At 42.0% G+C, this 25,922-nt stretch overlaps 1 protein-coding gene across 1 annotated transcript in view; it reads right to left on the minus strand.

Moving 5' to 3' along the window:
* The window catches only part of LOC147701999 (F-box and WD repeat domain containing protein 10B-like), a 290,223-nt gene that overhangs the window by 171,294 nt on the left and 93,007 nt on the right, over positions 1-25,922 (minus strand). The window contains exons 5-6 of the mRNA XM_086930615.1: positions 20,890-21,012; positions 17,365-17,468 (exon numbers count right to left, since the gene is read on the minus strand). Of these exons, the coding sequence (XP_086786741.1) occupies positions 17,365-17,468; positions 20,890-21,012 (227 nt within the window). The remainder of the gene's footprint in view (positions 1-17,364; positions 17,469-20,889; positions 21,013-25,922) is intronic.

Below are 25,922 nucleotides of genomic sequence, written 5' to 3' on the forward strand. Positions count from 1 at the left end.
CTAGAAATAAAAGCTCCCTCTTCAAAATACCCCATGGTGTCTCTCCGTTTTTTTTTAACCAAAAGGACCTTCCCCTACTTATATATATTTATATATTGAAGAAAAGGTTGCCCTTGAGATGAGAAGCACCCACAGGAGGCAATGTAGTTCAGGAAAGGCTCTGCCAACCTCGCGTCGCCTGACGCGTTTCGGGCAAGCGCCCTGCCTCTAAGGCATGTTGTGCGCGGCTCACCAAACAAACAACTTCAGGTATTTCCCCTCTTTTATTTCAATGAAACAGCACAGCACATGTGAATTCATTGATGGCATTTCAGGACTTGAAGTTCAATTCGACCCTTGTGGGCTGCTCGTGAGGCGCGGTTTCACAGTTCTTAAAACACAGCGATTGGCAAAATAAAGGGGCATATTATCAAGCCAAGAAAGCGGAGATAAAATTAACTCCCTATTACCAAGCTGTCGCTAACACCAGTTAGTGACAGCTAATAGGAGATAGCGACCATCTTGGGCCCCGCTTTGCATGTCAGTGATATTTATCACTAATGACATGCAAAGTGGGCGTGCCAAGATGTTAGCTACTGGAAACAGTCCCTAACATCGCTATCTCCTATTACCAACTTTTGGAGATATTCGCGCTAAGCGCGAATATCTCCAAAAGCTAACACCTGCCCTGAGTAGTTCTTAGCCATGTTATCCAATGGGAGGTGGATAACATGGCTAAGAGCATTTGCTCGATAATGCATGAATATCGCTGACTTTTCAGCGATATTCATGCATTGCGGACGTTTTTTATCGCATTTGCGATAAACCTTGCTAATAGCAAGGTTTATCTGCGACAAAAATCGCCGATGTGCGGCGATAATTTTTGTCTCTAAACAAGTTAGAGACAAAAATTATCGCTAGTTGTTGGTAATATGCCCCAAAGTTCTTTCCCCTCCTTCTGCTACGTATGCCAGCATCGTTTCAATTGTAGCGGAGCCATAAGAAATGGCGGTGCTCCTCCCGACCTGGGCTTGGCCGCAATTAATTGAAGAAAAGGTTGCCCTCGAGATGAGAAGCACCCACAGGAGGCAATGTAGTTCAGGAAAGGCTCTGCAAACACCGTGTCGCCTGACGCGTTTTGGGCAAGCACCCTTCCTCTAAGGCATGTTGTGCGCGGCTCACCAAACAAACAACTTCAGGTATTTCCCCTCTTTTATTTCAATGAAACAGCACAGCACAGGTGAGTTCATCGATGGCATTCTGGGACTTGAAGTTCGATTCGACCCTTGTGGGCTGCTCGTGAGGCACGGTTTCACAGTTCTTAAAACACGGCGATTGGCAAAATAAAGTTCTTTCCCCTCCTCCTGCTCCGTATGCCAGCATCGCTTCAAATGTAGCGGAGCCATAAGAAATGGCGGTGCTCCTCCCGACCTGGGCTTGGCCGCAATTAATTGAAGAAAAGGTTGCCCTCGAGATGAGAAGCACCCACAGGAGGCAATGTAGTTCAGGAAAGGCTATATATATATATATATATATATATATATATATATATATATATATATATATATATATATATATATATATCAAACCAAACCAAGCTTAGAGTGCCATATAAATGATGCCCCAAAAAAAGCAGGGAGCTCTGGGTAGTTCCCAAGTTTAGGTGGAGAGCAGCTTCAGTATGTACCACCATCAACACCTGCGACATTCTGAATCTGCCCACCACAAATGTCTGTTTTTCTAGCAAGGTCTTCACTATAGGATTAGCACAGTGCCATCCATGCCAAGCTAGAAAGGGACAAAAATGTTTGCCATTTCTACAGAAAAGTCTTTAAGTACATATTTAGCAGAGTGCCATCCAAGCCGAGCTGAAATGACAAAAGCCTTATATCACTCCAGAGACAGTGGTAGAGATTTGCATTGGTAATATTCCATCCAAGCCAACTTGGAATGAATAAAAGCAATCATTGACAGGCGTTTTGCTATCTTATAGCCCTTCAGGGAGGTTTACCTTTGTCCAGACACAAGGGAGCACCCAGTATAAGTCAGAAAACTACAATTCCAGGTTCAGAGGGAAGCATACATTATGCAAAAAAAGAAGCAAGGAACTCTGGGTAGTTCCCAAGTTTAGGTGGACAGCAGCTCCTGTATGGAGCACTTTTTTGCAATTGCTCCTCTTGATGAATCATCCAGCTCCAGCGACACTCATAATGATCACCTCAAATGTCTATTTTTCTAGAAAGGTTTTTAAGCATAGGATAAACAGACCTATTATGCTTTTCTAAATTAGCTGATGATGCAAAGTTTTGTGGTGATTAGTTAAGGGAGTGCAAAGAAAAAGGAGGGGTCCCAAAACACGTTTTTCCAACAATGCATTTTCCATATACTTTTTAAGCATAGGTGGCGGCAAAATGGCTGAAAGTCTTTATATGGAATTTGGCAGGAATATAGGTAATGGTGTGGAATGGGCCCTTTCTGTTATGTGATCTGAATGTGTTCAAGAATTAGTGAATTTAGTCTGGCTAGCAAGTTGACAACACTGTGTATGGAGGTGCGCAAGTTACAGTACGTTAATTATATCTTTTACATTTCTAAGTTTAAAAGTTAATTTAGTTTTTTTATGGCAATATAAATTAACAATAACTAATCATAAACTTTTGTTATTTTCATTGAATAAATATTATATATAGTCGCCGGCTGGTGACTACCCTATTTGTATATTTTTTGTAAATAGAAATGTAATGTATTTGGGATCAGATTATTCTATTACACTATTGCTATAGTAGCTTATATTAGCTGTCTTCAAGATTGTGTTCTAATTTATCATAGTTTCCCGCTATGTGCTTTCTTTGGATCAAGATTCTATAATTTTTTTGGTTTAATATATCACAATACTGTTTTTTCATTTTGCTTTTTTAACTCGTTTATCTTCACCACATCTTTATGTTAGATTATCTTGATTAGAGAGACAGTTTATTCCAGTTCATACCTAATAATGTGATTATTGCTTTAATATGAAATAGACACTATGTTGCAATAATAGCTCTGCTGTTTTTCAATGAATTTTGGTAAATACCTTCTGATTTTTCTATTTAAACAGGCACTATGCCGGTATTGTGTTGACAGAAAAGTTCGGGATTCGGTTTTTCCTTATAAATGAAAAATCCAATGTATTTAACTACATCATTGTTTAATGAATTACACATTTAGTGTTTATATTTATTATTTTTCACAAATGTATTAATTTTTCATTTTGTGAATAGCAGTCTGTCTTTCTCTATGTTCTTGCACTTGCAGTATATTCAGTCTTTTTACCATTTCTACTTTAAAATGTAAAGAGGGTGTGTACACTTTTTTGTATTGTCCCACCTTTATTTTCACTATATATATGTCTGTAATGGCTCTGAGCGCGCTATGTGAACAAGCTCCCTAGTGGAGTGAAACGCGTCATCTCTTAGTGAATAAATCGCCACTCTGCAACTCACTTGAGACTTGATTGGTTTTTCAGCTTGATTTTCGCTGCATTCTGAGGGGCCATTGGAGGTCTAAACCTGCTGTGTTCCGCCGATTACTGACGGAACAGGGACTACTTTTCTCATATACATATATATATATATATATATATATATACACACACACACACGCACACACACATGCATACATACACCAGATGCACTAAAAGATAGGTCAGAAAATGTCTTTGCAACCGTGCACTGACTTTTTGCTACCAGTCTTTTATTTAAATGCCCAATGTACTAATAGGTAGCTTTGCAGGGAGTCACAGAACAACCTGTCAAATTAATATTATTTTGGAAAGTTGCTATTTGTGACACCTTGTGATTGGCTAAAAACATGGGGATGGTTACCTGACAGGAATAGCAGACCACCATCCCTTTCTCTGCATTCTCAAATGAAAAACATGTTTTAAAACAGTCTGTGATCCTTAACTTCTTCCGTGCTCATGACGAGCTCAGCTCATCATGAGGCACGGTGGCGCTGTGTGCGCGGTGCTCACACGTGGGGCTAATTCCCCCGCTGTGCTGAGCATTCTAAGAAACGGGCGTGGTCATGACGAGCTCGTCATGAGCACAGCGCCACCGTGCTCAGCTCGTCACGAGCACCCCGGCACCTCGCGTGCCCACCCCCCCCCAGCACAGCTGGGGAATTAGCCCCGCAGCGATGGCGTTAAAGAAATATCTTCTGGGGCGTGTCTTGCGCGCCGGCTAGGAAGGACGCCTTTGCCGTGAGCTCCGTACCGGGACTGCTTCGCGAATGCCGTGAGAGCACTTTTCTCCGTTTCCGGAACCCCTGTGAAGACTACAAGGGCAGCGGAAGGCTCCGTGATCCTGAGGATGTGGTTACCGGAGGAATTCAACCCGCGGGAAGACTCTTCTATCTAGCGGTATTTTCTCTTTCTCCCGTGAAGCGGGCGGCCGCCATTTTGACCGCTGAGCCCGTTTCGCGGTACTTTCTTACCGCTATGTCTCCCCGGCTGGTTATCATATTACATCATGGCTCATGGTAACTCTTCCTTCTCCTTTGGCGCTCTCATGTCTTTTTTGGCAATTTCGTGACTGTTACATGCAATTTGCGCCTCACAATGCTATGTCAGGTCAGGAGAGGGTGCCGCCATTTTGAGCCTGCCGAATTTTGAATACTCTGTCACTCCTCTCTCATGCTTGCAGTGTTATCTTCGCTCTGGGTGTGTTGGCTCTACTGCTCACTGCACTTCATGTTGTGGAGATGTCCTCGTCGTTTTTAAAATCATAAGGTGATTTCCTGGTCAAGTCTCCTCATAGTTCTGTGCCAACTCCTCAAATCTGCTGTGTTTCATCGTCCCTCAACTTCCAACATTCAGCCTGTCTCTTACAGCCGCGGCCCATCCTATTCATCACCACCCCCTTTTGTAAATCGATTTTGGCCACTATAGGTGTGGCAGGGTATACTCAGACATGAGTCCCTTTCTCACTGCTCCATCAGGATTCAAGCAAGCCGGGCCGAAGAGGCTGAAATGCCAGAAACCGGTCCCCGGTAGCTTGTCTCCTTTCTGGTAAAGAATTGGCTTGGTAGTTTAGTCTGCCCTGTTCCCATGATGCACTGGGCCAGGGACAGACTCATTTGCATATAGCCAGGTTCTGAGCTGGGATGGGGCAGTGAGATAAATAACGGTGATGGATCAAGCCCTGATCTTTGGACTGGGTAAGAGTGGTCTGCTCAATTCAGACACTCTGTTCATCACCACCCCCTTTTGTAAATCGATTTTGGCCACTATAGGTGTGGCAGGGTATACTCAGACATGAGTCCCTTTCTCACTGCTCCATCAGGATTCAAGCAAGCCGGGCCGAAGAGGCTGAAATGCCAGAAACCGGTCCCCGGTAGCTTGTCTCCTTTCTGGTAAAGAATTGGCTTGGTAGTTTAGTCTGCCCTGTTCCCATGATGCACTGGGCCAGGGACAGACTGATTTGCATATAGCCAGGTTCTGAGCTGGGATGGGGCAGTGAGATAAATAACGGTGATGGATCAAGCCCTGATCTTTGGACTGGGTAAGAGTGGTCTGCTCAATTCAGACACTCTGTTCATCACCACCCCCTTTTGTAAATCCATCCTATTTGCGGCATACTGAGGGAGAGCCTGCTGCTAATACTATCAAAATTTACTTTGTGCTGTGCTTCTACTGTTTCTCTACTCACACATCACTAATTCAACATGGCCAATGACTCTAAACTCTCTCAAACTGGTGCTAAACAAAAAAGGCCCAAGAATGATCCGCCCTCCCCCATTAAGTCTTCCTCAAATTCTGTTTTGGATTCCATCCTCGAGGAGGTTCGCGGCCTTCAACCGTTCATGGTTGCCACTAATGAGAGGCTCAAACAAATTGAAGACCGCTGGGCCGTTATGGAGGGCAAAGTTTTAAATCTGGAGCAGAGGGTTAGTGACATACAGGATGCTTCCACTAAAATTCCACTACTGGAGCAAGAAATCCATAAACTCAAGCTACACACCGAGGATTTGGAAAATCGTAATCGAAGAAACAACCTACGCGTTTATGGTATTCCATAAAATTTGGAAGGTCCTGACATGGTGTCTTTCATGCAAAAATTTCTACGGGATCTTTTGGATCTCCAACCTGCGTCACACCCTCTCAACATTCAAAGGGCTCACCGTCTTGGTCGTCTAAACTCTAATTCTACTAAACCTCGTGGCATCATCTTACTCTTTCTAGAATTCACGGAATTAATGTCTATTCTGAAAGCTGCCAGACTCAAGCGACGACTCCAGTGGTCAGGGCATAACATTTTTATCTCTCAGGACCTTTCAACTGCGACTAATGCCCGAAGAAAAGAATTCTTGAATCTTCGACCCCTCATGCGTCAACTCAACATACAATATGGCATTCTACATCCGTGCTTTTGCAAGATCACCCATAATGGTCGAACCAGCTCCTTTGATGATCCTCAGAAACTTCATGATTATTTGCAGAGCATCTCTCCCTCAACGATGAACACTGCTATCTGAATATTACTAATTGTTCTTTTTCATGTTCTCCTTCTATATAATGTTTTCTCTTTTCATGGTGGTTACTTTCCTCCTTTTGTGGCCTATCCTTGACTCTTCTCTCTAATTTTCATTTATATCCTACTGCTGTCGCTCTCACAAAATGTTCTTTTAATCACTATTTTTGTCCTTTTCTTTCGGTAGCTCGTGGGGTTTGTCCCCTATCTGGCGTATCCTCGCTCCAGATGTCTTTCTTGCTTTTCGCTTCTCAGACCAGGCTTCTTTGCCTTGCTCTGTTTATATGTTTCTCTCTATTCTTAGTTTGCCCTTTCTTCCTTCTTTTTTTCTTCTTTGTTCTATGCTTCTCTGTTCCTATGCGGTCTCTTCTTCAAGGGTTTTCTTTCATGACACCCTCTTTAAATCGTTGTCAGCCATGTTTTTCTGTGGAGTTTTCCGAGAGTTCCCTCCTCTTATGTTTTTTGTCTCTGTTATTTCCCTTTCCGTAGATGTTTCCTTACCATGTGTTCCATTCACGTGTCGCCCATCTCCTTCTCCCCCCCATGGTGTGTAAATTTGTCTCATGGAACGTGCGAGGTCTTGGTCATCCTGCCAAGCGTCAAAAGGTATTGTCTCATTTATCTAAACTTACTTCACAGGTTGCTTTCCTTCAAGAAACGCACTGTTCTGATGTAGAATCTTTAAAACTGAAGAGACAGTGGGTGGGCCAAGTTGTGTTTTCTCCTGCTGTTCATAAAAAAGGGGGGGTTGCTATCCTTTTTCATAAAGCTTTAAATGTACAGATTATCTCTACTCAAAATGATGATGAAGGACGCTGGGCAATGGCTAAGGTGATTATCCATAACAAGACTCTGGTGTTGCTAAATATATACGGTCCGACACATCCTGACCCTGGGTTCTGGAGCAACATTAAAACTTTGATTTCCTCCATTGATCCCCTGACTTTATTGTCGCCGGTGATTTTAACCAATGGTTAGACCCTTTTTCTGATAGACTCTCTTCCAGTAAATTTCAACCAGATAAATCCCATAAGAGTTTTCAATCGGCCATTGCCTCGCGTCCTTTATTTGACTCATGGAAATTATGTAATCCTGATGTGTTGGAATATACCTTTTTTTCTAATGTTCATCATACCCGATCCAGGATTGACTATATTATGATTAGTAAATCGTTACTCCCCTCAATCCAAAATCCTGAAATTGGCTCCATCTTTATTTCCGACCATGCCCCTGTTTTTACTTCTCTTGACCTCTCCCTTACCTCTTCCAAATTTTGTCGTTGGAAATTTAACTCCTTTCTCCTTTCTGACCCGATTTTTATTAAGAAAAGTGTGGAGTTTTTTGAAGAGTTCTTTTCCTTTAATATCCCTTCTGACACCTCCATTCCGAACAACTGGGATGCTTTTAAGGCTGCCTTCAGGGCATTTACTATTTCCTATGTTGCTAACAAAAAGAAACTCAATAGGAAAAAATATGAAGAGCAACTTAAAAAAATTAAATCCATGGAACATATATATTTTTCTTCTAAATCTCCCTCCTCCCTTCAAGATTTAATTTCTGCCAAAACAGACTTGAATAAGATAATTACGAATGAAGCCTGTAACACTCTGCTTAAAATAAAGTCCAAGTTTCATGGTGGCCAAAATAAAGCGGGAAAAATGCTAGCAAACTATTTGAAAGTAAAGTCAGAACGTAAAAATATTGGTCCAGTTTTTAATGACTCTCTAAACAAATTAGCTTATGCGGATGCGGATGTTGCTGAAGTTTTTCATAACTATTATCAAGCCTTATACACTGATGATACGCATCCCTCCACTGTTAATTTAACGTAATTTTTTGCTGGTCTTCCACCCCCCCGTCCATTCCAGACGAGTTTGCTCTCTTGGAAAAAGAAATCACTCTCCAGGAAGTAACTCGGGCCATTAATTCGCTTAAGAAATCCAAGGCACCTGGTCCTGATGGCCTTCCCGTAGAATTTTATTCCTCTTTCCATACTGTTTTTGCTCCCAAACTCTTACAACTGTTTAACTCGTTTATTTTGGATGCGAAGGCCTCTGGATCCTTTTTGGATGCTTTAATTATTATCATTCCCAAACCTGACAAGGATCACTCCCAATGTAAAAGTTATCGCCCTATTTCTTTAATCAATTATGATTGCAAAATTTTTGCAAAAATTCTAGCTTTACGTCTTGACTCCCTTATCCCTTGTTTAATTAAAACTGATCAGGTTGGATTTGTAAAAGGTAGACTTGCTGCTGATAACGCCCGCATGTTCTCCAATGTCATTTCCAACAGTAAAAAATCAAAAATTCCTCTAGCAGCCCTTTCCTTAGACGTGGAAAAGGCGTTTGACCGCATCAACTGGAAATTTCTGTTTCATACCTTACAATGGTTTGGATTTTGTCCCTCTTTTATCTCAATGGTCAAACTCCTTTATTCCTCACCACGTGCTAGCATTTTTGTTAACAATCAATTTTCAATTTTTTTCCCTATCAAGAGGTACTAGACAAGGATGCCCCTTATCCCCCTTATTATTTATTTTGTGTCTCGAACCTTTCCTAGAAAGAATTCGTTCTAATCCCAAGATCTCTGGGTTTAAATTGTCCTCTAATGAGATCAAATTGTCGGCTTATGCAGATGATGTATTGGTTTATATGTCAAACCCGGAATCCTCTCTTCCCCCTTTTTTGGAGGAGGTCCGTTTGTATTCCGCTATATCGGGTTATAAGTTGAACCTGTCCAAAACTGAAGTGTTACCCCTAAATACGCTATGTTATCAATACATGTTTAATAATACTGACTTTGCGTGGTGTCCCACCAAAATTAAATACCTAGGTATTTGGTTTGCGCCTTCCCTGAAAGAAACCCTCAAAATTACATTTGCTTCTCTTACACAGAAACTCCAATCCCTTCTTCAAAGTTGGTCTCCCATATTTCTCTCATGGTGGGGTCGTTTAGACACGATTAAAATGATGATTGCTCCTCATGTCTTATATACTGTCTCTATGCTTCCATTGAAAATTCCCCTTTCCTATTTCACCCGTATAAATTCCCTTTGCTCCAAATTCTTATGGAATAATAAACATCCTCGTATAGCCCTGCTTAAGCTGATGCGCCCCAAATCGGAAGGTGGAATCTGTTTTCCCAACTTTAGGTTTTATCATTTAGCCTTCCTGATTAGACAAGCCTTTTTGTTGGCTTATGATTTTCAAGACACCCCTATACCTGCCTGGGTTCTTCTCGAACGCTCTCTCTTGAAGGATTTTTCCTTCCAGCATACTGTTTTTATGTCAAATTGTTCTTTTCTAACTAAATTCCCTATTTTAAAGCACTCCCAAACTGTGATATCCAATGTATTCTCCTCTTACCTTTCCCCTTTGCAATGTTTTTTAGCATCTGTTGTATGGTATAACAAATTCCTTCGTTACAAAGGTAAATCATTTTACTTCAAACACTGGAAGGAGAAGAATATTGTGTTTGTTTATCAGTTTTTTGTTGATGGCTCTCTCATTCCCTTTTTGGAATTGCAAACCCTATTTGACTTGCCCTCTTCTTCTATTAATGAATACAATATTATTACGTCTGCCATTCTATCTCATTTATCCTCCCTTTCACCTCCAGCTACCTTTCCCTCTTTTATCCCTACCTCCCCTCTCTATCCTTTATTCTCCAGCCATCAACCCAAAGCTGCTCATGTGTATACAATTTTGACTTCGAATGTTGGTGATCGTCCCAAATCTTCTGTTGAGATTGCATGGGAAAATGACCTAGATACGAATTTCCCTGTTTTGTTGTGGGATCGTGTCTGGTCTAAACTGTTCAAGACATCTATTGCTGCTCGAATTACTCAATCTTTGTTTTTTATTTATCATAGAGTCGTTATCACACCTATTACTGTTCATAAGTTTTCTTAAACTTCATCTACCCTTTGTTGGTCATGTTCTAAAGAGACTGGAACACTTAAACACTTATTATATGAATGTCCCTTTGTTTCCTCTTTTTGGAAGGAAGTTTGGAAGACTTGTATGCATATATTCCCTTGTTCCGCTCCATTAACCTTACAGAATGTTTTGCTAGGTTCTTTATTCGATGATGTTGATACTATAAGCTCTTCTGCCAGACTGTTAGACCTGTTCATCTCTATTGCATTCAAAGTCATTCTCTCGTGTTGGAAAGATAACTCTAAGATCACTGTTCTTACTTGGTGGAATTTTGTATGTGATGAACACAGGATCTCTATTGCTGCCTCTTCTTCTACTCCCCTAAAAATTACATCTGATCTTCTTTGGCTTCCTTTTACATCCTATCTTTCTTCTAATTCTCCCTCTTGAATGCTTCCTATTTAATCCCACATACATTTTTCTCCTTTTTCTTTTTTCTTTTCTTTTTCTTCCTCTTTCTTTTCTTTTCATTCTCTTCCCTTTCTTCTTTCTTTCTTGTTCTCTTTCTGCTTTTTTACCTTTTACCTAATTCCTTTTCTCTTCTTCATTTTTTTATCCTTTTCATCACCCTAATTCGTTTTTACTGCATGTTATGTACTCCTTATTTGCACGTATCATTTACATATCTTCTGTACACGCATAACATATGTACTATTGTTATCTTTAAATACTCAATAAAAATTTCTTAAACTTAAAAAAAAAGAAATATCTTCTGTTTTAAAAAAAAAATCATGTTTGGGAAAAAAACTTTTTGTGGGAATCAGGCTGTTGTCCCCTGAAACAATGTTAGAGATTGATCCTGGCTTGTTGGAATGTGGCCACAATACAAATTATTTTAGTTAAAGATATGTCTATTGGATTATCCATATAGAGTGGCAGACAAAGGAGGCGTCTCATCAGAGTACTCTGTCAATCATGAGATAGTTTATGTCCATCTAAGTAAAAAACTGGAATGGTCACTAAAAGTATGAAAATATTTCTAAGCGGATAGAAAAACAATGGACATCACACTGCTAGACAAAGATGAGCCCCGACACCTATGTGATTGCCAAGCTCGAACTCAATTGATCCTTCTTATTGGCACTAGATCACATTCCTTCCCATGTCAACTCTGTTCCCAGCATCTGTTTTGAATGAAAGTAAACTGACATTTATACCACTTCTGAATCTTGCTCACAACATAGCTATCACTGTTACAGTGCTTTTCGCATTGCTGATAAACTACAAAAACAATCTGTATCTCCGAGTGCTCTCATTATTCTTTGTGGCGATTGCAATTGATTTAGAATCCCTCAGAGAAACAGCTGCTATGTCGCAAATGGAAATGATACATTCTTCTACAGCCTTGATTTATTGATAAGCATTTAAAGGACACATTAAATGCTATGAGCCCTGCACACAGGTGCCAGTTCAAAACTTGTTCCTTTTTCCAACACTACTGTTCAATTTTGTTTGGTGAGTTCTTCATGCAATTGTTTTTTCAATGCTACAATTGTCAAGAAAGTCTGGCAGAATCATTTTAGTGATTGCTGATAACATCTGGCACTCAATGTAATTATTTCTTTGAGTGACTGAGGGTCACCTAGCTCCTATTATGTAAACAAAGGATTCAGAAAATCACTGGGTTTGCAACAGCAAAATACATTTTTAAATTGCACAAAAGCCCTTTTATGAGTTGGAAAACTTTGCTCGCCACTTTCAGCTGCAAAGGTACTAATCAATGGTTTGAATCTGCAATTGCAGTAATAAACGATTGCTGAAATACCGACACCCACAGCAGGGTGGTAAAAGATTCAAAAGCTGTCCAACGAGGAATCGCTTGAGAATCTTTTCAGGTGGTCTCAAGTGGAGGTTGGGTGCAGCTGACCCCAAAACAGGGACCAAAGCATGTTGCGTTTGATGTTTCCCTGGACATTAACATTTTTTAAAGCAACGTATGTCTCATTAAGGGACAAGGACTGCTTTTAAAATACATTTTCCATCCTTGGCAATGTGAACGTAAAGGCAGAGGTATGTTGTCCTTCACAGGCCTCCATCACTGCGTTTGCAGCCATTTGATGGGGGTCACAAATGTATTCTCAGGTTTGTGACCTACACACACCCATTTTGGGATTTCAATGATTTGTACATCATTCCCATCATAAAATTCTGGGCAGCCTGCAAACATTCAGTGTGCAATTTGAGGCCACTGCTTGTGTTCTGACCAATTCTATCTAAGTAGTATTGGCCAGATCCTATTTCTTTGCCAATAACATACCTGGCTGCTCTTGATCAAAAAGGTCAGGTAGCCTGCTGCTTCTTTTGAAATTTTAGGCCAGTGCCAAAAAGTCACTTCAGTAGTCAAAGATGTGCACAATAAAATCAATTTCATAGAGTTTCATTTTGAGATAGGTAATAATGCGACATTAATTGAAAATTCACTCATCTCTTGATTCCCCTGCCTCATTTAGAGACAAGGGAACATCTATGCTTCCTACAGCAGATCCTGAGTTGACTTTTCCGTTAGGAGCAATCTGTTTTTCTCCCATCTGCTGCCAGTACATCAGGGATATTGTATTTTCTTCATTTTTCAAAGACAAACCTATGCCTTAGTGGGCAGGAGTTTCTTTGAAGAAACAAAAATGCCAACTAGTATGCCACAATGGCGTGCAGGAAGATGGTCATTGGGATTATAGGGCAATTGTGGGCCTTGGAAGTACCTTAGAGGCTTCTCTAAATAAGCTGTCTGGTTGGGCCGGAGTAGAAATAGAAAGTTTTAATACTTTCATGCAGCAGCTAGTCAAAGCGGTAAAACAAGCGAACCCAAAGGAAAGTTTGAAAGGGATTCTCTGGTTCAATCATAAAGTAAAATAAATGCTCTTGTTTTGGAGCAATATCTGGATTATACCCTTCAAAGATATACTAGTGTATTAAATTAATAAATGTTGTTATTAAAAAGGAGGAAGAGTCGGTTGAAGAAAAGAGGAGGAAGATAGTTTTGGGATAAAACGTAGGGAGGCAGTATTAAAAGGCCAGACAAGGCAGAGGGTTGTAGAGGTAGAGCTAGATTCATCCCTGTTGCTACTGAAGAGTTCAAATGAGCTAATTCTATTCAGGGACTCTACGCAGCAAATGAGGGTGCCATAAGGTATTTTATTGTAAAGGAAAATTTCGCTCTGTATGGACCGCCCCTTGAAAAAGAGATAGAACTTGTAATTAGAGGAATGCATACTTCAGTTGCGATGGGGAATCACTATTATAAAACAAAATGGTCCTCTTTGGAGTAAAATTCTCTGCCCAGATTTTAAAAGCTGCTTTAAAAGAAAAATAGTTTACCCCCTCATGAAGGGTAGTATCATAGCTCCACTTTTTAAGAAGGAAGACCGTGATCTACCAGAAAACTATCATCAGATCGCCCTTCTTGAAGCAGTGGGTAAAAGCTTTGCTTAATGCCTGTTGACCCACATTAGTAAATGGGCAGAAACTCATAAAAGTATACCTATGGAGCAAACTGGGTTCAGGACTAAGCATGGAACGATTGATAATATGACAGCCCTTCAGGTAATAAATGAAAAATATGTTAAAGTTAGAGGGGGAAGGGTATACAAATACTTTATTTACTTCTCCATAGCTAATGATAAAGTAGATCGCTCTTAGATGTGGAGTAAGCTTTTAAATTTAGGTTAGCCGGATACCCTTTTAGAGTTACTTCACACCCTTCATGCTGATACTACGTATAGAGTTTTATTGGGTAAGGATAGGAGTTTGTCTCAAGCTATCCCTACCCAAAAAGGGTTAAAAGAAGGGTGCTTGCTTGCCCCCTTCTGTTCTCCCTATACATTTCAGACCTCCCTGATAATTTGCCATAAAGTGAGGGTATTGCCTGTATAGTTGGGGGAAAGCTTATTATGTGCCTACTTTATGCAGGCGACATCCTAATTTTTGATCAAACCCCGGAGGGTTTAAATAGCTGTCTACAGGCACTCCAAAAATTTGTTGAGGCTCACTACTTAAAGTTCAATGTATCTAAAAATAAAATTATTTGTATCCATGGGAGGAAGAAGCCAAAATATGGAAATTGCATGGTCTTTGTGTGGTAAAAATTCGAAATTGTAAAATTGTATCCTTTTAGGGGGAAGGTAGTTCGCAGAAATTTAAGTGACAAAGATCATGTAGAATATAATATGTCTAAAGCCACTTTCCAGGCTAAATGTATGTGCTTCCTTTATAGGGCCACCCGGAGAAGACATGTTGCACCTTTATTGGAGGTTTATCATGCTATGATTCCTGCCTCCTTATTATATGGCATTAATTGATGTATCAAAATGGGGCTTTTAAAATACAATGAAAAGTCGAACTCTTAGAAGCCTGGTATCAGTTAATCCAGCTCTTTCTGTAGCCAATTTGGGTTGAGAAGTGCTTGAGTGCCGGGCCTTGCAGGGGTAGTGTGTTGGACAGTTGGCCTAGCGAAGAGCAACCATGGTACGCTTAGATTCTGGCTATGAAAAGAAATTCTAGATGACCCAAAAGAAAATTAATTCATCTATAGAAATGCTATGACTGCTACATATTTGCTGCAAATAGACTCTTCTTTGATTTTTACTCTGATGCCACAGGAATTAAAACTTACCTTAAAACAGGTTACCTGGTCCTTAGGTTTTCATATTGACAGGGAGGCCTGTATCTTAAAGAGGGTTACCTTCTGGCTATTGATTCCTGTTTAATAATCAAAGCAGGGGGTTATATTTTGTGCAATCTGCTGCATAGAGTGCACCATTTTTGGATACTGATGAGACATGTCATGCTCCCTTTTAATTCCCTCCTAGCTAAATGGTATGGTTCATCCGCGATCTGTGACTTGTGTAAAAATGGTTTCCAAGATATTAAAGACGTTTTATTTATTTGTCCTGCTTTGCTATTATGTCGGCGGAAATGGCTGAGGCCAATATGTTAGCAGTTATCTATCCTCTCAGCATCAGCAATATTACAATCCCTTTATGCTCCTCCAAATGAAATATTTTGTAATAGAATTTTTTACTGTTTCCTTAAAAGATATTAATGTGCACTAGTTTGTACAGGCTGAGTGTTTCCTATATGTGCATTTCTTACCTTTTATGTATCAGTCATTTGCATTGTCCTATTGCCACTTTGTGGTATATAAATATTTATTTTCTCTTTCTAACTAATTCTTAAATTCCTTTACTGATGGCACCAAAGACACTTTATATTCTGTTTTGTATAACATGTTGCTGCTTGCTGGAATCTTGTGAAATGTAAGCTTTTAGAACCTTGAATATCTTATATGATTATTAGATCTTTTGGTGGGGTGGTGTATTTTACTATGTATATTCAATTTTAAATTAGAATCTCTTTTTATCTATATGTATGTAATTTTGTGATTTTATGTGGACCTCTTTGATGTCCCGAAATCATAAATAAATATAAACTTGAAACTTGACAGTGGTCAACCTTTCATTGCCAAAATTGGTGCATTGCCAAAAGTGGTGCCACCATCTTGGTGGTAGCACTTTCATCAAAACTTCTCTGCCAAACAGGCAGAGAGCTCTAAAATGGAAGGACCAGTGTGGCGCCCAATAAGCTTTTTCTAAATGAGAAATGTGATCAGTACAAAGCAGGTAAACTGCAACATATCAATGTGTAACAGAATTTAGAATTGGCCAAGCCATTTCTGAAACTTAAATTCCATTTTGTATCCACTATGTAGCATTCATTAGTGCCACTGTTGTAACAGAACATGGTTTGTATTAATAGAATGTGAGAAAATGTACTGTATCCCAACCCTCACAGATCTCCACATGCAAGTAATTACGATTAGAAGAGGTCCGTGGTGGACTATTTCTTGATAGCTGGAGCAATGCCACGAGCAGGCTTATTTCAGCTGATTGTTAGCTGCCTTGTCCCTCTTAGCCACAAAGGGATCCCTATTGTCAATGCCAAACATGTCTCTTTCAGAGACAGGAGTCACAATACTGGTGGATATGTCTCTCACTCAAGATTAAGTAAGGCTTATTGTCTACTACTGCCCACAGAACACACTCACATAGTTCTGTTCAGAGGGCCTACTCCAATGAGCACGGCCAACGAGCATACCGCAGGAGCTGGCCATGCACTGCGACTGTCTTGTGTTAAATAGGCCATCATTGGTACATTTCAGTCAATTTCTTCAGGTCCTTTCGAGAATGTTTTGTGATACAATTTGTGTCAGGGTGTGTACACATGAACTAGAAAGCCTAACCCAAAGCCTTCATAATCATAAGGGGGTGGTAGGGATGGTAACACGTTGTAGGATTGTACATTACGGATGCTATGATGAATAGCTGTAATTTGCTGTGAGGAAGAATCAATCTAGGGGTCCAATCTGCTGGGACTACAGGGATGAAGAGACACTTCCACAACTCTCTTGATTTGAAGCCTACCTTCCCCATTCGCCAAGTATGATTCAATGTGTTTCTAGAGAGCCTGCTTTCGAGCCTCTCCAGACACCTAAAAGTAAATAGACCTAAAAGCTAGGAAAGATTTACAATGCTTTGTGTACAAAAATGAGGAGCCTCGAGGATACCTTTTCCCGTGTGTACAGTTGTTGAATCCAACATAAGGAAATGCATCCCAGGGTAACATACTCTCAGCTGGCTGCTTGTGAGAGGCAATGCACGAAAAATGTGGCAAATGTTCGGAGAAAATGAAGGTGGGAGCCAGCGAAGGAGACATAACAATTTGAAAGTGTATGTAATGTTAATGCACCTGAGAAAGAGCAAACACAACCCTCCTACCTTACACCTGTACTCAGGTTAGGAACGAACATACAGATCCAAAGCATCTACTACACAATTTTGTCAAGAAAACCATCACCCTTTGAGGATTGTCTCCAGGATGGATACACTTGAGGGGGAGAGATTAACAGCCTAGCCCAGGTGACAAAAGAGAATACATACTGATCTGTGAGCACCATAACATTGTAGGAGCCGCAGAAGACGTTTCTTTCTTCCATTGAGATCGTTTCAGTCTCCAACCCAGTATAAGCTGCCTCCAGGTCCTCCTAAATAAGAAATAGAAATTATGAATATATATTTCATTTAATAGAAGAATTTCACTGTTATACAAAATATTACTTGCTGATTTTCAGCAGGCTAGGATGGCCCACTCAGTAAGACATTCCATTTAATTCTTCTACCACCCATATTTCTACAAGCATCTCTTTTCAGCCCAGGACTAATCACCAAGTGGGAACATTTACTGCTGCCTCAACAGGCGGTTATTATTCCATACATAGGGTTTAATTCAACTTTATTCAGCAGTGTGGCATTGCCAAGATGTTATAGGCATGCTGTACACCAGTGTGGCTGCTGTTCAGCATAGCTAAAGGTTAGTGGGGTAAAGGAGAGTAGAATTTCATGAAGTGGAATAGAGTGAAGTCTTATGGAGTGGCATATAGAGTTGCGGAGTGGCGTAGAGTAGAGTTGAGTAGCGTGGAGTGGAGTGAAGTGAAGTGCAGTATCATGGAGTGGTGTAGAGTGGTGTGGAGTGTATTGTAGTGTGTTATAGTGTGGAAGGGAGCAGAGTGGAGTACGGTGGAGTTGCATAGAGTGTGTGGCATAGAGGGAGTTTAGTAGAGTGGAGTACAGTGTTGTAGAATATAGTGGCATAGAATGGAGTAGATTGTCGTACAGTGCAGTGGGGTAGTGTAGGAGAGTGGAATGGCACAGGGTGGAGTGGAGTATTGTAGAAGAGAGTCTCGTAGGGTGGAGTGGCATAGAGTGGCACAGTGGAGTGGCGTAGCGTGGAGTAGTGTGCTGCAGAATAGAGTAGATTAAAGTGCCATGGAGGAAGTTGCGAGGAGTGGAGTAGTGTCATAGAGTGAAGCAGAGTGTCAAGAGTGAACAGAGTTTAATGGAGTAGAGTGTCAGAGTGTAGTATCGTGGAGTAGAGTGTCATAGAGTGCAGTAGAGTGCCTAGAGTGAAGTGGCATAAAGTACAGTGGAGAATGGTGTTGTGGTGTAGAGTGCATTGGTTTTGAGTAAAGTGGTGTAGAGTACAGTGGCTCAGTGGCTATGAGTGCAGTGACGTAGAGTAGAGTGCCGCAGAATGCAGTGGTTTAGAGTGCAATGACACAGAGCAGACTATTTCAGACTAGAGTTAAACGGCATAGAGTGGTGTGTTGCAGCGTAGATTGGAGTGGTACAGGGTAGAGTGCAGAGGTGTGGAGTAGAGTGCCATAGATTAGTGTGGTGTAGATTGCAGTGGCATGGAGTGCAGTGGTCCAGAATAGATTAGAGTAGCAGAGTGGAGTGATGCAGGCTGTAGTGGACCAGAGTGCAGTGGCTTATATTGCAGTAGAGCGGCATAGAGGGGAGTAGGGTAGAGTAAATTGCAGTGACATAAAGTGCAATGACATTGAGTGCAGTCTTGCAGAGTACAGTGTCATACAGTACAGTGTTGTAGAGTACAGTGGCATACAGTGCACTGGTGTAGAGTGCATTAGTGTTGAGTGATCAAAGCAGCGTCGTGTGGAGAGCAGTGGCGTAGAGTGCAGTAGTCAAGAGTGCAGTGGTGTAGAGTGCAGTGGCGTGGAGTAGATTATTGCCATAGAGTGGAGTGGTAAAGGGTAGATTGGAAGGATACAGAGTAGAGTGCAGAGGGGTGGAGTTGAGTGGTGTAGAGTGGAATGTTGCAGAGTAGAGTATAATGGCGTACAGTGAAGTCATGCAGAGTAGTTAGAGTAGAGTGCAGTGGCGTAGAGTGCAATGGTTTTGAGTTAAGTGGTGTAGAGTGCAGTGGCATAGAGTGCATTAGTTTAGAGTAGAGTGGCATAGAATAGAGTGACATAGAGTAGAGTGGCGCAGCATAGAGTGCAGTGGCGTGGAGTAGAACAGAGTGAAGTGGCATAGAGTAGAATGACATGGAGTGGAGTGGCACAGAGTGGAGTGTCGCAGAGTGGAGTGTCGCAGAGTGGAGTGTCGCAGAGTGGAGTGTCACAGAGTGGAGTGGCGCAGTGTGGAGTGGCGCAGTGTGGAGTGGCGCAGTGTGGAGTGGTGCAGAGTGGAGTAGTGCAGAGTGGAGTGGCGAAGAGTGGGGTAGAGTGCATTGGCATAGAGTAAAGTGGTAAAGAGTAGAGAGGCACAGAGTGGAGTGATGCAGAGTAGAGTGCAGTGCTGTGCAGAGGTGCAGAGTAGAGTGGAGTGGGATAAACTGGAGTATGCTTGGTGTGGTAGTGCACTGCCATTACAGACAACACACTTTCAATTGAAGTGGCCATTACATTTGCACAGACTTACAATTTTACAGATAAAAGTATACAGTGCACAAACAATAATGTGTGGAAATGTCATCACCTAGAGTATTGATTTGTTTTGATCTTATTAAAATATTTGGTTCTACCAGACTTCAGAATTACCAAAAAATGTGCTTCATTTGTGCTCTCCCAATTCTAATATATTCTGAAATATCAGCTCAGTCAATTTACAGAGATTTAAATGTAATTGTGTGCTAGGAAGAAAAAAAAACATTGAACAGACTTCCTCAAGCACAGCCCAGTAACCAGCATGATTGTCACATACATCCTTTCACTTTGAGGTCAAAGAAAGAAAAGTAAACCCCAAACTCCCTGGAAGACAGAGCCTGACATTTGGCCTCTGTCTTTGAATGCACAGCAAATATGACAAGATAACAACAGGATGTATGAACCTGTTCACAGAAAGTGAAATCTCGGATGGATAAAGTAAAGAGGTTTGGGAAAAGTAAGGGACAAACTCAAGCTAGACACCCTTGAAAAATGATGCTAGCAAAAAGAAATAAAGCAAATGTGAGTTACAAAGCCAATGGTCAGCAATGGGCGGAATCCATTCCTAAAGATGCTGTCTGAATGTCCCCAAGTTGTCTGTAAGCAAAGCAGACAGCTGCGCTATCTGACAGGCTTCGACCTCAAAAGGGTCTCGACATTGTGCTGATGGTCTGAGCCGCCAATCCTCATATTCTAAGATAAATGGATGAAGAAACCTGCACACGTTTAAGGGCTCATCTGTCAAAAGCTTTGCTCTCTTTGTGTATGACGTCCCTTAGAACCCTCAGTGCAAAAACATACTTGTTTCCCAAGCCAGAATAGTATATCTGCATGTACTTCAAATGAAGTATCCAGATGTCTTAAGCAGTTCAGCTGGATGAAGTTATATTATGCTGCATATTTGGTGATGATTCCACTCGGACATCACTTCTTCATAATCTCTGACAGAATGCCAAATAAAATGTCATATCTTATTCAGCTCTGTCAAGATGCTCTCTGTGGTTTTGAAACAACATGCAACCTAACAAGTGTGAATATTATATGGTCCAATAAAACATTACACCCTCCAGCAGCTCTGAATGAGCCTCTTAGACAACTGACCACGAGTCCTGCTTGTTGAGCAGCTATTTAAACAGGAATATTGACCAACTTTCTGAATTCGGAGTGTACAATTCCTTACCTTTAGTCTGGACAGAGGCAGATTTTCTATTTTCTGAATTGTATCTCCATCCTCGGCCAATTTTGGCACCGGGACTTCGCGGACTTTGGCATAGCAAGCACTCACTCCCTTCGGAGATGTGCCCTGCAAAAAAAAAAAAAAAAAATACCGATGTCCGTGTTATGGTCAGTGCATTATGCGAACTAGGAGCAGCCTTTGCCCATCTAACAGAGGTGGACAATGGACTGGCTCATGCAGAAAGTAACTTTCAAATAAGCAAGTGCCCCTTATCAGACCTGAGTTAATAATGGTTTACTCTCTGGCTGTCACTCATGTTTAGGCATAGGGTTAAGCTTCATGGCTGTTCTGACAGTTAATGCCCACAACAAACCAGTTTGTCAATTATCTTAGTGACGCTTTACCACCCAATTTACCTCATCATCCCCTCAGTCTGACTGCTGATTACTGAGAGAAGTTCTAACTATCCGCTCTTACCACAGGGTACGGATTACTGTAGTAAAATAAATTATTCAGGAACTCTTGGTCGATGGCACTCACTCCAGTGGCCCCACTCACAAAGTTACCCGTCAGAGCCCATATTTATTTGTCTAGAGTGAATAGATGCACCATCACCATGTGCAAGTAATAGTTGCTTATTTTCCCACAGGATTACAGAGCCAAACTGAAATTATTAGAAATACATTACTGCAGAGTCTATGCAAGATACTTTGGGGCAGATTTACAAGCCCCTTGCGACATCTTTACGATCCGTTGCGTCACTTCTGTGATGCAGCGGCGTCATAAACAATGCACCACCATGTAACATATTAACAACATGATGCATCTAGAGAGATGCGTCACGTTGTAAAGCCATGCGCCACATTATACCTGGGTCGGGTATAATGTATGAAGGGTGGGCGTTCCGTCGCAAGGAAGCCTCGTAAGGCTACAAGATTTCACTGAGTCACTTTTACGACCCCACTGCGTCAAAACCTTACGCTTGCTTGTAGCAGGCATGAGGAGTGATGCAGCACAGCAAGTATAGGCCGCCCCCGAGCAGTGCTGGAGTTGGGTCATGCTTGCGACACAACTCCAGCACTGCGGCATCTTTATGCCAACAGTTGCGTCACGCATCTGTCTATACTTACGCCACGGTGCGCCATCAGAGCCCATATTTATTTGTCTAGAGTGAATATGTGCACCATCCCCATGTGCGAGTAATAGTTGCTTATTTTCCCACAAGGATCACAGAGCCAAACTGAAAATATTTGAAATACATTACTGCAGAGTCTATGCAAGATACTTTGGGGCAGATTTACAAGCCCCTTGCGACATCTTTACGACACTGTTGCGTCACTTCTGTGATGCAGCGGTGGCGTAAACAACGCACCACCATGCAACATATTAACAACGTAATGCATCTAGAGAGATGCGTCACGTTGTAAAGCACTGCGGCATCCTTATGCCGACAGTTCCGTCACGCATCTGTCTATCCTTACGCCACGGTGCGCTGTATTGTAAATGCGGCGCATCCATGGTGGCGCAAGGGTTTTCTTACATCACGCAAAATAACTGTTGCATCCCTGCTAATATGCAGGGATGCACCAGTTATTGTAAATCTGCCCCTTTTTGTTTTGCTTTATAACTGTATATTATTGTTGGGAGGCGGTCTGGTGGATGCATTGCTGACTGTTGAATCAGAGCACCCAGGTTCTAAATCCTGCTTCATCACCCGACTAAATCAGAAATACAGAACACATCAAAGTGATTTCCCATATCTCAACCGAAGCTTGAACATTTACAACTCATTATTGTTAATTATCATTTTGGGGCTGAGGACCAGAAATTGCAAAGATAGAGAGTCACGTTGGGGTAGAAGGACGTAAGTACAAATACTACAATCATTAAAAGTCACCAGTACAAATGCAAATAAAGTTATAAAATCCAGGCTCTGCATAAGGTGATGGCTGAAAATGCTCCGGGTGTTGTTCCTGTGAAATGGGAAGCAGGAGTGGGACATACAGTGCTATCCTGATTTATTTCATTATAAATTGAAAGCGGGGGCCGAAAGGCTATACATTGCTGTGTGCGTAAAGTCGGAATGGCACTTTAGAGAAAGGGCATTGGATCAGTTTGTGCATTAGTGCTATTTACAGGTCGTCTGCGTAGAGAAGGCAGATGGATAACGTGTTGGCAGAATTCATTATTGAGGCAGCATAGAAGGGTTATTTATGACTTTCGGAAATCTTACGTTATCCGTTGTCAGCCGGGGCTTTCCAGAATCAGGTACAGAAATGCGCAGAAACGTAGCGGAGCCCAGAAGGGTGCACCTCTTACCTCGTTTGCAAAGATGGGGAATTTGAGGATATCAAAAAGGTGAGGGGCACCTTGATGGAGTAGACGCCATGTTGGTGCATTAAACTGTGCTATCGAAATAAACGCTTGCAGAAAGAAACCTGCGACACCTGAGGATATGTTAGCTGTAGTACTATCAAAAGTTTGTGTTTCAAGAGTTACAGGGATCTCTACAGGAGGTGGTCAGGAAAATGCATTTATAAAAGCAAATGCGCATAAGGATTGCAATTCAGGGAAGACGCGTCCAAAGGAAATAGTAAACTGCTATCCAAACAAGCAGTTACAATGCAATAGGTCTCGCAGCATTAAAGTTTGAGTAACTGGCATTGTAAATGACAATGCTTTGCATGAATTTTTTTTTTAATTTGCTATTAGTATATAAACATTGTTTGTGAATGGTTAGCTGTTGCTTATGCTAAGCAAAGTTGGCAGTAATATAGAGTGATAGTCTTGCTTGTTATAAGCATGCTGATTTAAAGCGCTCTGATACCTGTTTAGTGGTGGGGAATGGGTATTAGAGATTGATGTTGTAATTTTGATTAGGATATTAGAGTGTACACATACGCCAAAGTTTGGAGAAATTGTGAGCTGTGCCAGCTTCCAGTAAAGCTGACTTTTGCACATTAAACACAATCAATCAGCAGTGTTCCTTCTCCCAAAGGACTGTGTTGCGCCTGCTCTCTCTAGCCGTGATATTAATGTATATGGGCTATGCTGTTAATTGGCACGTATAGCAAGGTATGTTGTGAAAAAGGCCATTTCATTTAAAAGGAATATGGACAGACTTGCAGAGGATTGTTCACAGTTTTTTTTAATTATATTAAAGATTACACAGATCAAACCACATGAAGGCAGATGGCCACGACTCAGTGAGAAATCCCAGAACCCTTTGGAAAAGTAGCCTGGACTTCAAAATCGCCACAAGGCCTTTCAAGCGGTATACGCGTGCTATACATGCAGATAACATACAGGCAAGCTGGCAGGCTGTCCAGGGATTCATAAACACATCTGTATGGACTTAGTTACATTGTTCATGTTCACTCCTTCCATACCCCCAAAACCCTCGGACCCACACCCATCCTCTAGCGGCAGCCCCCACCAACCACGCCTGCGCCATTAACACAGAGAGCATATGTTCCCAGAAGAGAGCAGTGGGTCACCTGGTTGGTGCCCCTGAGCTTGCGCCGCTCCACTGCAACTCTAATGGCTGATGTAACCGGGGCCGACAGCTCGACACAGGCGAGGACTCCGCGCTGTTCCCCCAGCAGAGGTGACAGACACGCCGCCCCCGGAGAGGGCAGCCTCACCGACAGGTCTTTTCAATTTGACATCAAGGTTGTTCGAGGGACGCCGAGGTCTTTTAATAACGCCGTGCGCATGGCTGAGCGCGCGCCTTCGCACAACCACTCACCTGGGCTTCTCAAGAAGGGCTCGCGCCCGCGGTACAGATCTGTGAGGAGACTGCAGGTCTCAAGTTAAGGAGCTCAGCGGCTTTCATCATCACAAAGGCGATAACATAAGTACTTTTCAATGACGTACCTTCTATCGTCCAAACAGACAATTAAGTGTGTGATGATCTATAGAAATAGATTACAACGACTTTATACAGGGAAATTATTTTTATAATAGTTGAGGCTTCCCACGTTAGCTCACTACAACAAGAGGGGCAACTGGGACCCAGGCACGCTGACAGTGAACACGGGCGCTCCCATCACAATGCAGAACGAGCGACGGGGGCGGCGGTGGCGGCGGCGGGGGGAGGGGTTTCTGTATGTGTGCGCTTGTGTGTGTGCGTGCGGGGGAATCTTTATGATAAGAATTGGTCTGAATGATCTCCTGAATAGTCCAATAATAAGACTTCATGCAAGTTTACTTTTTAAGGGCACTCCACGATACACTGACTCAGAAGCTACATTATTGTCTTTGAAGATAGTCGGGTGGCGAGTAAAGTCAAGCTTCAAAAGCATCAAAAACATCACGTTCTCTACACTCAGCAAGAGGGGTCCATTGCGCAGACTTTACTTAACGCAGACTTTGCTCAGTGAGACGGAGACGGACGGATGACGAAATAGACAGCCCCGAAGACTTGCCCGCAAGCTGGTCCCTTCGTCTTATAGCCTGAGAAGACTTAACTCCCCCCTACTGTTATTTTTTTTTTACTTTGAGGCTCGTGCACAGCAAGCGAGCGACTGAATGCCCTGAGCTGCGCCTGTGGCTCGGAGCTCGAGATAGCTGTTAACTCGACTGAATGTCCTGAGCTGAGCCTGTGGCTTGGAGCTCGAGATAGCTGTAAACTCTCAAAACAACAAGCAAGAGATAAAACAAGCATAACCAATTCCTCCAGCGCTTCTGCCGCCTCCGTTGCTGCTCGTCGTGATGCCTCCGCTGGAAATGAAACAGAAACCTACAAGCCGCGCGTCGTGAGCTGTCTACGTTACAAGCTCATGCGCGCGACCCAATCCGAAGGCGCACGTCTGAATCTGCCTCTGCCATTGAAAATGCTGCGCGCGTGGCCAGCTCTTGTCTCCACTCATTGTCGGCGGAGCCGACAGCTATGGTTCTCGGAGCGAGAGAGCGCCTTCGCACCCTTTCGCCAGGGCGAGACCTAAAAACGACAAGGCTATATAAAATTACATTAGTGACAGAAAACAGAGTGAGAGCTCAGTTTCAGGACTACGGAAAAATAGAGAGATGATTAA

This window comes from Lissotriton vulgaris, chromosome 7, assembly GCF_964263255.1.
Source record: "Lissotriton vulgaris chromosome 7, aLisVul1.2, whole genome shotgun sequence".
NCBI classification, from domain to species: domain Eukaryota; kingdom Metazoa; phylum Chordata; class Amphibia; order Caudata; family Salamandridae; genus Lissotriton; species Lissotriton vulgaris.